Raw genomic sequence first — 13,610 nt, 5'->3', positions numbered from 1 at the left:
TGGGGGTCAGGGGTTCTAAGATGGAGGGATTTGGGTGTGCCCTGTCCTCCTTCTTTCTCCTTCCTAACCTCCATGTCTTCGGTGATGTTGGCAATCACAGATTGGTTTAGAGTAGAAAGTCACCATTCAATATAGGTAATAGGCATTGGGAGAAAAGTATAAACATGTAATACGTAATGTATGATATAAAAGATGGCACCAGCCCCCTGGGAGGGCCTTTGTCTGACCTGCTAAACGGGCTGCAGCAGTTCAGGAAGAAAATCTTTTAGATAACACACAATAAACTACCTTGAGACCAGACAACTGAGGACTACTGAGCCTTTCTCTGAAGGCACAGGTTGGAGGAGAGACTTTTCCATCTTTCGGGGGTCACCCCAGTCCGGGGGTGAGTCTCGACACAAAACCAGTGATGTACTTACTGTATCCTAAAAGTATAAATTCAGTAGAATTCCAAAATTAAAACAAAATATCTGGAAAAACCTTACAGCAAATCTTCGATATCTCCTCTCTGATACTTCCTCAAAATTTCCAGATGCAGTGACACACGATGTTGATAATTTCTGGCACCACCTGGAAGCCCCCACCTCAAGTCCATCAGCTGGAGTTACAACCTCTTTCTTTACAGTAGTTGTACAATTGAGGAAAGCATTCTTCCATTAATGCATTTCTTTCTGCCTCTGATTCTAGCACAAATAAGCATAGTGAGATCAGGTTGTTGTAAGTTTAAAAAAAATCATTGCAGTTTTGATTATTTTGCTGTGTTTGATGGCAGAAGCTTTGAATGAGTCAGAGGATAACTGTTTCTCAAATAAGACAGATATTCTTACAGATATTCTTTATCTTTGTACATTGATACCCAAAGTGATACGATGCAATGAGGTACCTCACCAAGACCGTGTTTGTACACACATGCATAGTGAATCACATTTTAACCATTCTGCTTACAAGACACACATTTAACTGGAGATTTTAATACTGATGAGCTGGATTTAAATTTGCAAAATGTACATCTAAATCCAAATTTTCTGCACTCCCCTTTCTTCCAGCAGATAAAATTCTGAGTTGGCAACACTCAAAATATTAAACTACTCAGAATCTTGCAGAGAAGAGGAAGCGAGGCTTTAGGGTTGTCTCCACTGCTTCACATAACAGAAACTGCACTTCCTTGATATACAAGAATCCAACAGCCTCAAATCAAAATTTCTAGATTTGTTCCTGTGTATAACTTTTTTCTGGTGACAAGGGTTTACTATTAACTCATTAAGAATATTTTATATGTCAACATACAGAGAAACAACATGTTATCAACTGTAATTTTTAGAAGACTAACGACGTTCTTAAAACTCCTAATTCAAGATCCTTCTTCCACTCCTAACTTCTACTGTCATCTTTTCTCCCTAAACAGATATCTAAAGAAGTTGACTATTTGCTTTTCATATTTAGCATGTAGAATAAGTATTCTTTATAGAATATCTTTCCCATTTCCTGACCTTGCAAGACAATGACCTGCCTTGCTTCCTCTGTGTTCACCAATACAGCATCTAACAGAGCAGAGCTTGTGTCTGTGAAACAAAGATTGTTGTGATGATCACAAAGAGATTCTGCCCAATTTTCACCAGTCACAGATTGTAGCAGAGTACATACATTTAAATGTATGTAGCAATGTACATACATTTAAATGTACATACATTTAAATGTATGTAGCAATGTACATACATTTAAAACAGGAGAAAATAAAGCAGGAGTGACACATTGTAGCTTGTGCATTATACTATATGTGGCATGACACAGATTATCTTAACTCATTCCAGATGTGAGGCATAAACACCACTCAGTAGTTTCTATTTTCTTCCTCCCCTACCCAATACACCTCTCGGTATAAAAGCTAAAGTTATTTATAAGCATTTATAAGTCACAAATCTGCCACATGAAGATAGACTCTGAAGCAGACTAAACCGCTCAGCTCCAGTATGTTTTATTAATGCAAATTAATGTAGCTCAATACCTGGCCATCCTGTTCAAAGGTCCACTTTGTTCCAGGGACAATTCTCTTACTTTATTTGCTTTAACTAAGTGAAAACTTTAAAACTTCTTTCTCTTTTCAGCCTTAGGAAACTAAGCCTTAGGAAACTAAACTTTTCAGCCTTAAAACTCAGTTTTTGTATTGCTTTCCCACTAACAGGGACACTAGGAAGAAAAGCACCAACCATCTGTTTGGACTCTACTGGGGAAAAAAACCAACCCACAAACAAACCCAAAAAAACACGTAGTCACAGAAAGAAAATCTTCCTGTGAATTCTTTTTTAATATAAACATCACATAGGCAGCTTAAATTCTGGCACATCCTTACTTTTGAGTAGGATTATTTCCTTTCCTTTAGCACTATTTTAATTTTGGAAATAAATTTCTGTATGACATCCTGTACTTTTATCATCTAAAGACATATGGCATGAGAGGGGAAAAGAAAATCATAATTATGCAATATACCAGTTAACTAAAACCTGGTAATACTCTACTGTTAATTCACACTTCACAGAAAAATATAATTTTTCTGATAATACTGGGCAAAATTTGTTAACTGTCTGCAGAAGCTGGCTACTTTTGATAGAGGGGCTGATACTTTTTCCTGAGCTATTATAAAATCTGTGTCTTCAAGGTCAATTGAAACATCATTTTCACTACAGGTAGAGATCAAATGGTTCTCGACAGTGGAACAGCAGCTCTTCATATAACAACGTTCACATTTGTTTTACCTGCAGGAAATCATAAAATGCATTACTGACAGAGACACTTGATTTAAAGTAAGGTTCTGCTCTGAAGAGCAAATTCAGTCAAGGCTGTATTTATTATCTTTCACTGACATTATAGCAGATGATTGAGAAAAAGATTTCTTTCTTCCTTCTGTATCACTTCTTGAATGGTATCTTCCAAACTCAGACTAGGCTAATTTTCCCTTCCTGACCATCAGCAGCAATACAGACACTGCAGAGGCAACTCTGCCCTCAGAGACACCCACACACCCTCACTCCTCTCCAGTAAGGCTCCATAGTCACAGCTTGGCTTTCCCTCACTGCTATGACCTTATCCCATCTCACAACATACACTACTTGTAGTAGCTAACCACAATAAGAATTTTCAAATTTCTGCCCTATTTTTAACATGAATACTTCAAACACAACATCTGTAGGAACCACAGGCATGAATGCTCGGACACAGAAGTAAGGGACAGCTATGTAACATTTTCAGTCTGACACAGGACACCAGTGCCTGGATGTAGATATTCATGTCTTGTGTAACTAAGACATTTGGAGTTGCTCCTCACTTTGCTCTGAATGAAGGAGAGAAAGGACAAACAATTAATGATTTTCCAGCATCTAGTCAATATGTCTTGTCTTAACTCTCAGTTATTTCTGAGAGTACACCAAACTTTCAGAGGCTGCTTATATGGGCTCAGAAAGAGAGTAACAGGAAACATAGCAGTCAGGCAAACAGAAATTCTTCTCCCAGCCACAAAACAGACCCATTCTGAGATTAAGCCAAACCCATTTTGGTGAAAGAAACCAGAGCAACAGAAAGAAAATCTACAATCCTCTTGTCCTTTACCATATCCCAAGCTCATGCCAGAATTACCTTTTGTTTTGTTGTGTTGTAGCAAAGAAAACTTATCCCCTAGGCTCTTCTAGTTTTGCATGTGAGGATCAAAACTATCCACTATCCACTTCCTCCTCCAACCCCCCCAGAATTCTCACACTTCTGGTATTTTCTTTGTTGAATGAGCCTCTCCTCCCCACTTTGTTCTGCTGTTAACTGCAAGAGCTTAGGGTGCCATACTGTTGAAGGAAACAATTTCCAAAGGGAAATTATTTCTGGTTCAGACCAGTTCAAGGATTTACACAGCACAAATTTTACAGTATAACCCAAAATAATTTGTATTGCCTCCGATGAGAGGAGGATAGTATCTTCACATTTGCACTTTTGCCACAAGTCCTCTGTGAAGAAATGCTGGCTTTTTTCCTGCTGGTCTTTTACCCACCAAAATGTAATAGTTCATCAGTTGGGTACTCTTTATCTATGCACCCCACATACACCCAGTCAGAGCAGGACTGCAGAAATGATCAGCCTTGATTCCAGTGTATCTGTGTCAGGCTGACCAAGGGGGTGAGCAGGATACGCTAGGCACACACTGCTGAGTAATCACAGCTGTCATCTCTCTATTCAACACACTTAAAGGCAGTCTGCATTACTCCCTGGAAAGTGATACATTAGAGAACAATGGGGCATCTTTGGTCATGGTACCAACAGCATTTTAGACACTTTCTACCTTTACTGTTACTGGACACCTGTCTTCTGAGGCCAAACAAAGCTCTACTGCAAAACTCATGAATGTAAATACATGGTGTAGCCATACAATCGAGACACTCTCATCCTACTGAGTAATCACTGATTTCCCACTGCCAGTAGGCCTTTGTAAAAAAAAAAAAAAAAAAAAAAAAAAAAAAAAAAGAAGGTGGCAGTAGATTTTTCAACAGTGTTTAGAATTCCTTCAGGAGTCATGATCTCATTTACAATTGTGCCTTGATTGATAATCATTAGATTTTTCCTTACCCTCATTTATCACTGCTCAGGCCTCTCCATAACATTAATTATCCAGATTCTTTACATGATCCTGTTTCAGCCATCACATCATATCAGAAAATGGTTTGAATGACACAAATTACCTTTCACAATTTACACAGAAGCAAAAAATGAGTATAAAAATTTCCAATGAAAACATTTCCTGTGAAATTAGACTTCAAAGTAAATACATTTACTCACAGAACCAGAGAAGACTCTCAGGTATCTTCATAAGAGCATGTGATTTACAGGCAGACCAGGAGCTGAAAAAGCATGCATTTCACAAGGCTAACAAGTTACACACAGCAACACTATGGAAGGCAAGAGATGTGGTTCCTGTTTGTCCTTCCCCCACCCTGTCATAACTAATCTATTCAGATAAACTGACATAGCAACTTGATTTATACACCAAGGACACCAGCAAAAACATGTCAATTCCCCTTGGAGAACTCATGAATAGAGTCTTGCATGTCCTGGTGCTGGCAGAGACTAAAACTAAATGCCCTTCCCTGCTACAGGTTCCCCATGTACTGCCAGAACAACCTCTCCTGGCACTGGCACTCCGCGCCGGGCGCTCCTGCTCAGCCTGCAGCCATGAACTCCAGTTTATGTCAAAGGCAAGGCTGCATCGTTCAGAAATGGCCCTCCCTTTTCTACTTTACAACATTTTACTACCTGAGAGTAGAGCTCAAAAAGAAACCAGACTTTCTGAAATGATGGATGCTGTACACAGTGGAGCACACTCTTCCAAAGGAAGAGTGGACTTGCTGGACTGGACTTGCTCTGTGTGTACTGAATGCAATGGATACTGTCCTGTGCTCCTGGTAAAGTGACTGACCCTCCTATCAATAACAAAGACAGCCATCCTGAAGATCATGTAAACATATACCTCAAGAGGGAAGGCAGAATTCTTCCACCAATCTTTTCAGAATGCTGTCTTTGTAACAGAGTCCTTTCAATTTCAGATTTGCAAAGGGAAAAGTGCAATAGGCAATACAGAATTTAAAACAATAAACAAATACCACAGCAGATAAATAGGCATTTATTAAAGTTCATCTCAAAACAAACAAAAATAATAAAAGACATTAAGGCATCTTGTATTCAGTAACAGCTCATACAGTAAAAATGACTTCTTCTTATACAAGAGAGCACATTAGGAAAAAAAGAAAAGAGCTCTCACGAAGAGGTTCTCCCAAAATGTTTGAAGGATTACTGATTTCCACTGCCCCACCACTTGGTCAGGAAATCCCTCCAAAGAATGCCTATTTCTCCAATGAAGCAGCTACAAAATCCCAACACTCACTGAGACACGTGCAGGAAAGCAATTTTGCCCCTCCTCAGACATCCCGCTCTCTGTAAACATGCACACTGGAGAAAGACCAATAGCTGGGATATCGTGGAGAATAAAGAAGCTGCACTCCTGCTATAACCATTCATTTTTGAGCAGACTAGAATATTTGGCCTTGCTTTCACTAGTATTTACTATTTCAGCCAGTCACTAGTGAAAATGAGACCATAAGCTCTAGCCTGTTCTGCAATGCAACAATTTGTATGTTCTCCTTCTAATTCATACTAGATACACAAATGACAAAGGTCTTATTTCCATGGAACAATTTATTTTGATGAATTAAGCCATCAAGCCACCAATCACTGTTATAGTGCTTTTTTCTTCAATTGGAATAAGAACATCAGGAAATGTTTACAGTCTCATTGGGTTCACTATAACAGGATTTTACTACAGACTAAATATAAATTAATAAACACTTCAGCACTATTCACCACATTGGCTCTCTATAGCCTTTGTCACATTCTAACCTTCATTTAAGGCAAGTTTGTTGGTTGATTTTTCTGAAGACAACCACATGGTCTCTAGATAAGCTTGTGTGACTAGATTTACGAGTTAGGAAATCGAGCTTTATAAAATGTTTACGTCAACAAATATGAAAGTTATTAAGAGAGAGATGGTGACCCAGAATTGCACTGTATTAAAAGGTGGAGTTTCCTTGTACCAAAGTCCTTTATTCATCATCTTTAGAACCAGTTTTGCTTAACTATAAAAGAGACACAAAAAGAAAGTATTCAAATTTTAGACTGTCATTCCATTTATTAGGAAACAAGAACATTATTTCCATCTCACACTGAACATGTGTATACTTAATTAACAATACAGACTGATTGTGCTACTGTATCAAAAGACTGAAAAGCATAAAAAATTAATTCTTAAGCTTAAACACTAAATGAGCTTATTTCCTGATCATGAAAGTTGAATTAAACAAACAAACAACAAACCCCAGAAAAACCTCAGGGCACTGTTTCTATTTAATTTGAAGGCTTTATCACCAGCTCTCCAAAAAGAAAAAAGAAAGATGAAGTAATGGAACTTTATCTTCACACATCTCTGAGAGAATTCCCATATAGAAATTTAGGCAATATAAAAATAGACATTAACATTAACTTAGTATTTCTCACCTTTTAAAGCTAGGCTTGTAATTATTAAAAGTAGCATGCCTATCATGAAATCTATCTGAAAACCAAGACATCCACTATAAATAGCCACTTCTAACTCAGGAGGACTCTGTCCAAAACAACCTTCATCATTTACTTGCTCTTATTTAACAACTGAAGCTGGTGCTATGTCTTACAGCAAAAATTACCTCGCGTTAAAAAAAATAGTTTGCTTTCAAAATTGTAAAGCAGTGATTTTCACTGAATCAGCAAACACAAGAGGGTGGAAGAAATCAATACTGAGGGAGCAAGTAGAAAAGAATTATTTACTGGAGGAGTTGCAGCAGAGAATGAGGCTTGTAGGAGACACCAAGGTGCTCCCACTTGGGACAGCTCCCTTTTATTTCTTACTTATCCACTGCCCTCCAGAACCTGGCAGCACTACTAATTTTATTTTAAATCTTCTTGTCATATGAAGACAGAATATTTGCATTTCATTAGCAAAGCCCTCTCATCATAAAATTTAGATTTAATTGCTCAGTAAATAAAAAAAAGAAACCAATGAAGTTCAAAGAGTGAAGTCCTTCAGACTAATATTCAGAAGAACTAACATTTTAAAGCTTTTGAGAAATTTATAAATTAGAATCCAAAGTAAGAAGCAGTTCTTACTCTTTCTTACAAATATTTTTAATAGCAAAAAAAAAAGAACTTGAAAATACTTACATGCTGGACACATACAGAAATTAATCAGACATCATAGTCAAATCCAAACATAGTTAGGAAGAAAAGCAAGAAAAAAAAAATCAGATCAGTTTTGTTCAGATGTAAGTACAAATAATTTTTAATTTACATACACAGCATGCTCACAATACTGTATATAATACACTCACTTTACCTTAATTACATCAACCCAGTTCCATCCTCGTGGAAGCTCTCCTTTGTTATCTGCAGAAAAAGGTTTTAATTTCAGCACACAAGCTAAGGGGAATATTTACCTTTCTTCAAAATCGACCCACAAAATGCTAAATATCCAAACCCCTCAATTTCTGCACCCTGAAGCCATGAGGACAGAAACAGATTTTAATGTCTTAAACACAGTGTGTTCTTCAACCAACCTCAAAGTGAAAGGAGGAAATGAAATGGCCTTAAGCTGTGCCAAGGGAGGTTCAGATTAGATTTTAAAAAATCATTTTTCAATAAAAGAGTAGTTAGGTATTGGAATAAGTGGCCTAGGGGAGTGGTGGAGTCACTGTCTCTGCAAGTGCTACAGAGGTGTCTGGATGTGGCACTTGGGGATGGGTTTAGGGGTGATTATGGTGGTGATGATTGGATAGATGAACTTGATGGTCTCGACCTTGGTGATTCTCTGATTATGCGATGCAAAGTAATTCAGTTTAAATAAAAAAACCTCAGTCCACCTGAAATTAGTTTAGAAGGTAGCTCCAATATGAGCTGGGCTGCCCAGCAATGATGAATTCTGCCAAAGAACTGCATTTTATGCAGCTTTTCCTTTAAATAGTTAACAGGAAGCTTGCCAATTACACATTAGGTTAGGTAGACTACATGCAGAAATCGCTCTGACAGGGCACAACTTATTGCTACAACAGGATGGTATTATCCAGATCAGAATTGAAAACTGAAGGTGAACATGAAAGAGTCATCAGCAAATTAACTTAAGCAATCAACACTTTCAATCAAAATCCTTCTATTTCATTGAAAGTATTAAGTATCTGCAGAAACACTTGTATTTCTAGACTGCAAAGTAAATTAGATGCTTTACTTTGGGTTCCAAATAAAACCCTTTTGTTTAGAAATTACGTTTTAAATAATGTGAATTATTTATGAGGGCCCATCAACAAACTGCATTTTTTGCTGAAAGTGAATTTTTAGAGGTCCCAAATCCTCTCCTTCCACAAGTGTTTTTTGAAAATTGCATTTTTGTCACCAACTGAAACAAAGCAAAACAAATATGTCATTAAATCATGAATCAACTTTCTACAGAAAGTTGCTCTGACCAGAACTAACATCTCAGGCAAGAATAATTAATCTAGAACAAATAAAATGGAGACAACAGGCTTAAAGTAGTTCAACTTATAAACAAATTACTAGTTACTCTTTCTGTACCAAGGTGTCTTTGCTATAAAATTTGGATTTTCATACTGATCAAAGCAAAGGTTAGTATAGTGAACAAACCTGTTTTATCGGCTAGTTTTCGTTTCTGCGTTTTGGATAACTGCTCCTTTTTCTCTTTTTTCTTACTTGGTGGCACATCAGGAGTTCCAATTGAAATATTATTGCTTACTGAAGTCTGAGAAGGATAAAAGTGGTTGTAAACATTTTGCATATTAGTTCCACGGATATCCCTGTGTGATGTGATTATTGAGCCTGACATACTGAAATGCCTTGACTGTCAGAAAGAAGCAACGCTGTCAGCAGCTTGCAGCTTTTAATCCACATATTATCAGGGCTGTACTTTAAAAAAACATGTGTTAGGGACAGGAATTATTCTCTTCCAGTTGTAAAGGGCACCTTTTCCAGTTTAAATGTTAAAACACAGAGTGTGATTTAGTCTGAATGGATTCAGACTTCCCAAACATAGGAATCATTCCTCTTCCTCAAAGCAGATCTGCTGCACCATCATGGCAAACAATGTGCTTACACAACCCAAAAGCCACAAGTAGACCCAGCCTGACTATTTTAAGACCCTGGAGGTGCACTTATACAATCCCAGGAATGCTGCAGTAAATTGCCCCCCATCCTATCCTCAGCAGACACATCTCTGTTTCAGCTTCCTTTAGTTTTGCTTCTGCTCAAAGTCTCCATTTTAATGTTATCCTGTGGGACATAACAGCAGGCTGCAAACATTTTGGTGTAACAGCAAAATAGCTATCAAATAGAACTATTATGACCACAGAGCATTGTGGCACCATACTTTTGTGTGTCACTTTCAGCCACTAATATGTATAACCAATGAACTGATTCACAGCTTACAGAGAGCTCTGAAGTATCCAGGTAATAATAACCAATATTTTTTTAAAAAGCACAAAATTTAAATCAGAATTTATCTACATACCACAGTGTTAACAGGTTGATTTTCCATGAACACCTCCTTATTGTCTTTGGCATATTCAAAAAGTGTGTATGTCATTGCAGTTCCAAGATTTGCTTCAACTTCTACCATTAATTTGTCCAATATACTTCGCTTAATAGCTGAAGATCTAAAAGAAATCATTAAACTCACCTGTAAACTAGATAGATAATAAAAGTTTTTCAAACAAAGAGTCCCCACCACAAGGCCAGAGAGTGAAGCTCTCACAAATACTTACATTGTGTTGTTGAAGAAAGCATCCATAGATATGACTGGTGCTGTTTGTGGATATGTTTCTGGCCAAGAAACTTCTATTAGGAAGGCTTTGGGATCTCCACTTTCACCTATCTGAAGAGAAAAAAAAAAAACAACTTTATAAATCAAGAGCTTCCAGTCACTTTCTGAGGCTTACAAAGACAACACAGAAGTCTATTACTCCTTTTAGACCATCAAAATTCCTTGAGACGACTATTTTGAAAGTTATCAGTTAGAAAATTAAGCTGTTATCTAGAAAGAGCATTACATTTTGGACACCAATATTAACATTTACCTGGCAGTTTTCATTCTAGAAGAAGCAGCAGAAACTGTCAAATCGCCTTTTATGGTTAGGGTTTTCAAATTTCTTTTTTTAAAAGCTACTTTGTAACATCTTCAAGCCAAATATTTTACTATCACATATGAGAACAGAAAATATGAAGCCTTTTTTTCCCCTCACGCATCTAAGCTCGGAGCAATATGAAACAAGCCACAAGACAGGGCTGAAATAAGGATGATAATAAACTAATAAGCTAAGATAGCAAAAATAACAGGTAAGAATATCAGTATTTATGTCTCATAGCTACAGATATTTTATTTCCCTGTATGAAAGAATGATTTGTAAAAGATTTAAGAAGTCAGTAGAATGAGTCTGGATTAAAAAAAAACCCCAACAAATTACAGCATACTACTGACATACAATCAGAAATAACTGTTTCACACAAGGATTTTGAAGACTAGCACTGAAAGGTTTCTAAAACCACCCAAAATTTTCCCTTATTTGCTTCATTATAAAAAATCAGCCTTTATCTAACTATGTAGAATAAAGTGTGTCCACAAGAGAAGTCCTAATCAAAGTAAGGCTTTGGTTCTTCAAAATCAAAAAGTAAAGAAAAAATTGCTGCTTTCTTATTTAGAATATCTGTTTCAGCAGACTGGACTAACTGACATTCAAAACCGTTTCTTTAGTGGTGAAATAAATAAGACTTTAAATCAAGAATCTGCAACATTTCTCAAGGCAGCATTTACAGCTCATTTCCCACTGCTACCGAGAGCAGAAGTGGCAGCAAGGTTCACAGGGTTCTCTCAGGAAAGCACTGTCTGTGGGCAGAGCAAATCCTACAAAGCCATACGAATTCCGTCTATCTTCTCATGCACTTACTTGCATTATGACTTCTCAGAATACAATTTTCTCTTAACGGGAAAGATGTATTATTGCCTTGGAATGACAATAAGTTTTATTGTATTTGAGTTATCCTCACTTTTGACAATTATTTTTTGTCTAATAAAAATCAGCAACAACCAAAGCCAGTGAAAAGCAAAATGGCACACCTTAGGCTTGTAGGCATGTCATATTTCCACTTCCAAAGAAATTAAATTTATTAAGAATGATCCAATAGATGAAGAAAGGCTGCTCTTACATAGTTGGGATTCCAAGTGCCATTAGTTAATTGAGCTGTTTCTCATTACAATTAGTGACATTACTCTTAAGTTATTTGAGAAGCCACAAGAAAGGTGATTTTAGAGGGTTTCTCCGTGAAACAGGCATATAGCATTTTAAGAAATCACCCTTCTGTCCCGTGGGTGCCTAAGTAAAGTTTTCTGGCCATCAAAAGATCTGCCTCAGTCTGTGCCCAGAAGAACTTCCAGGTTTTTAAATTTGAGAAAGCTGGTGAGAACTTCATGCAAGAATCTGGTTGTGTACCTTGAGCTCAGCACTCCCTGTATGTCTCTTCTGATCAGACTGTATCAGTGCACATTCCCAAAGCATTTTGTGGATTTTTTCTTTAGCAGGCAAACAAGACATTATCAACAGTCTTTGGACAAGAGACAGGTATCTTGTAACTAAGCAGTTAACAAAGGCTCCAAATTTTACATAGAAACATCTCTATAAATCTCTCAATTTCTGACCTGCTGGGGTAAATATTGCACAGCAAGCTGGCTCCTTCAGAGGACTTGACAGTTCTGGCTAGCAGGGCACAGACATGCAAGTGGGATGCCTAGCTCAGGGATAATTGGCTTGTTGTGCCAAGCAATAGGGCAAGTTGCAACGGGCAGAAACTGACAGTCAGGAAGTTCCACCCGAGTATAAGGAAGGATTTCTTTACTGTACAGTGACTGAGCACTGGAACAGATTGTCCAAAAAGGTTGTGGGATGTCACTCACTGTAGATTTTCAGGAACCGACTGGACACAATGCTGTGCCACATGCTCTAGGATGACCCTGCTCAAGCAGGGAGGCTGGACCAGATGACTCACTGTGGTCCCTTCCAACCTCACCCGTTCTGCGATTCTATAATAAACCCAGGCTGGGAGCAGGTTCACATACACGACACCCTGTGCTATGAAGCACTGTTGTACCAAATAGCCTGAAAAAACGCCCTGTGGATCTATCCTTTACTGCACATCGGATACCTCTTTGGCTTAGAATCCCCTAGTATGGCAACTACAACGCAGCAAAGTAACTTCAAGGCGCAGCTTGGCCTTACCCTGTACTGGAAGGACACGGGGCTGAGCTCCCTGAAGCACACGTCTCCCTCGTAGATGGAGCGCAGCGCTTCCAGCTCCATCTGCAGCCAGGGCCAGAGCACAGGTTACCGACCGCAGCCCCGGCACGACGCCCGCACCTGCCGCGCTCCGTGCGCCCCGCCGTGCCCGGCCCCGCCGCCGCCCAGCTCCCGCCCCTCGCCCGCTCCAGCTGCCGCCGCTGCCCTCCCGCCCCGCCACGGGCGGCCAGCCCCTGTCCCCGCACGGCTCTATCCCGCCCTCCCAGCCCTGGTTCCGCTCTCCCTCAGGCAGCGGGGCCCGGAATCACCTCCTGGTCCTCGTTGGCCGCCATGGCCGGAGCGCCCGGCCCCGCTCCCTCCGGCCCGGCCCGGCCCCGCTGCCGCCGGGGCTGGGCGGGCCTGGCTGGCGCGGCCCCGCCGGACTCGCACGGACGCGCCTTCCCCGAGGGCAGCGCGGGGCAACCGCGGGCACCGCCCCCCGCCCTGCCATTGGCCGGCTGCGCGTCCCTCCGCGCTTCCTCCTTCCTCTCACTGGCTCCTTCACAGTGACGTCCCCGCGCGGGCGCTCCTGACTGGTCCGAGAGGTGCAGCGGAGGCGCCGATTGGCCGCTCCCGCTGCCCTTCCGACGCTGCCCGGCGCTCGCTTCCTGAGGCGGCGGCCCGCCCGCGCCGCCTCCCGTGACCCGCGGCCGCTCCCAGCTG

The 13,610-nt window shown here is 39.8% G+C and overlaps 1 protein-coding gene across 2 annotated transcripts in view; it reads right to left on the bottom strand.

Moving 5' to 3' along the window:
* RWDD4 (RWD domain containing 4) overlaps positions 1–13,381 on the bottom strand; it is a 32,066-nt gene extending 18,685 nt beyond the window's left edge. The window contains exons 1-8 of one of the 2 annotated variants that reach the window (XM_038135107.1): positions 13,217–13,381; positions 12,891–12,971; positions 10,386–10,495; positions 10,133–10,277; positions 9,253–9,367; positions 7,955–8,004; positions 7,783–7,785; positions 5,641–6,665 (exon numbers count right to left, since the gene is read on the bottom strand). In XM_038135107.1, the coding sequence (XP_037991035.1) occupies positions 6,633–6,665; positions 7,783–7,785; positions 7,955–8,004; positions 9,253–9,367; positions 10,133–10,277; positions 10,386–10,495; positions 12,891–12,971; positions 13,217–13,240 (561 nt within the window). In that variant the 5' untranslated portion in view covers positions 13,241–13,381 and the 3' untranslated portion in view covers positions 5,641–6,632. Of the gene's footprint in view, positions 1–5,640; positions 6,666–7,782; positions 7,786–7,954; positions 8,005–9,252; positions 9,368–10,132; positions 10,278–10,385; positions 10,496–12,890; positions 12,972–13,216 lie in introns of those variants that run through there. The other variant, XM_038135106.1, reaches the window with a different exon arrangement.
* Positions 13,382–13,610: the final 229 nt, after the last annotated feature.

This window comes from Motacilla alba, chromosome 4 (genome assembly GCF_015832195.1).
Source record: "Motacilla alba alba isolate MOTALB_02 chromosome 4, Motacilla_alba_V1.0_pri, whole genome shotgun sequence".
Lineage (NCBI taxonomy): Eukaryota > Metazoa > Chordata > Aves > Passeriformes > Motacillidae > Motacilla > Motacilla alba.
The sequence above is the reverse complement of the archived record's forward strand: the minus strand, read 5'-3'. Positions and strand labels throughout refer to the sequence as shown.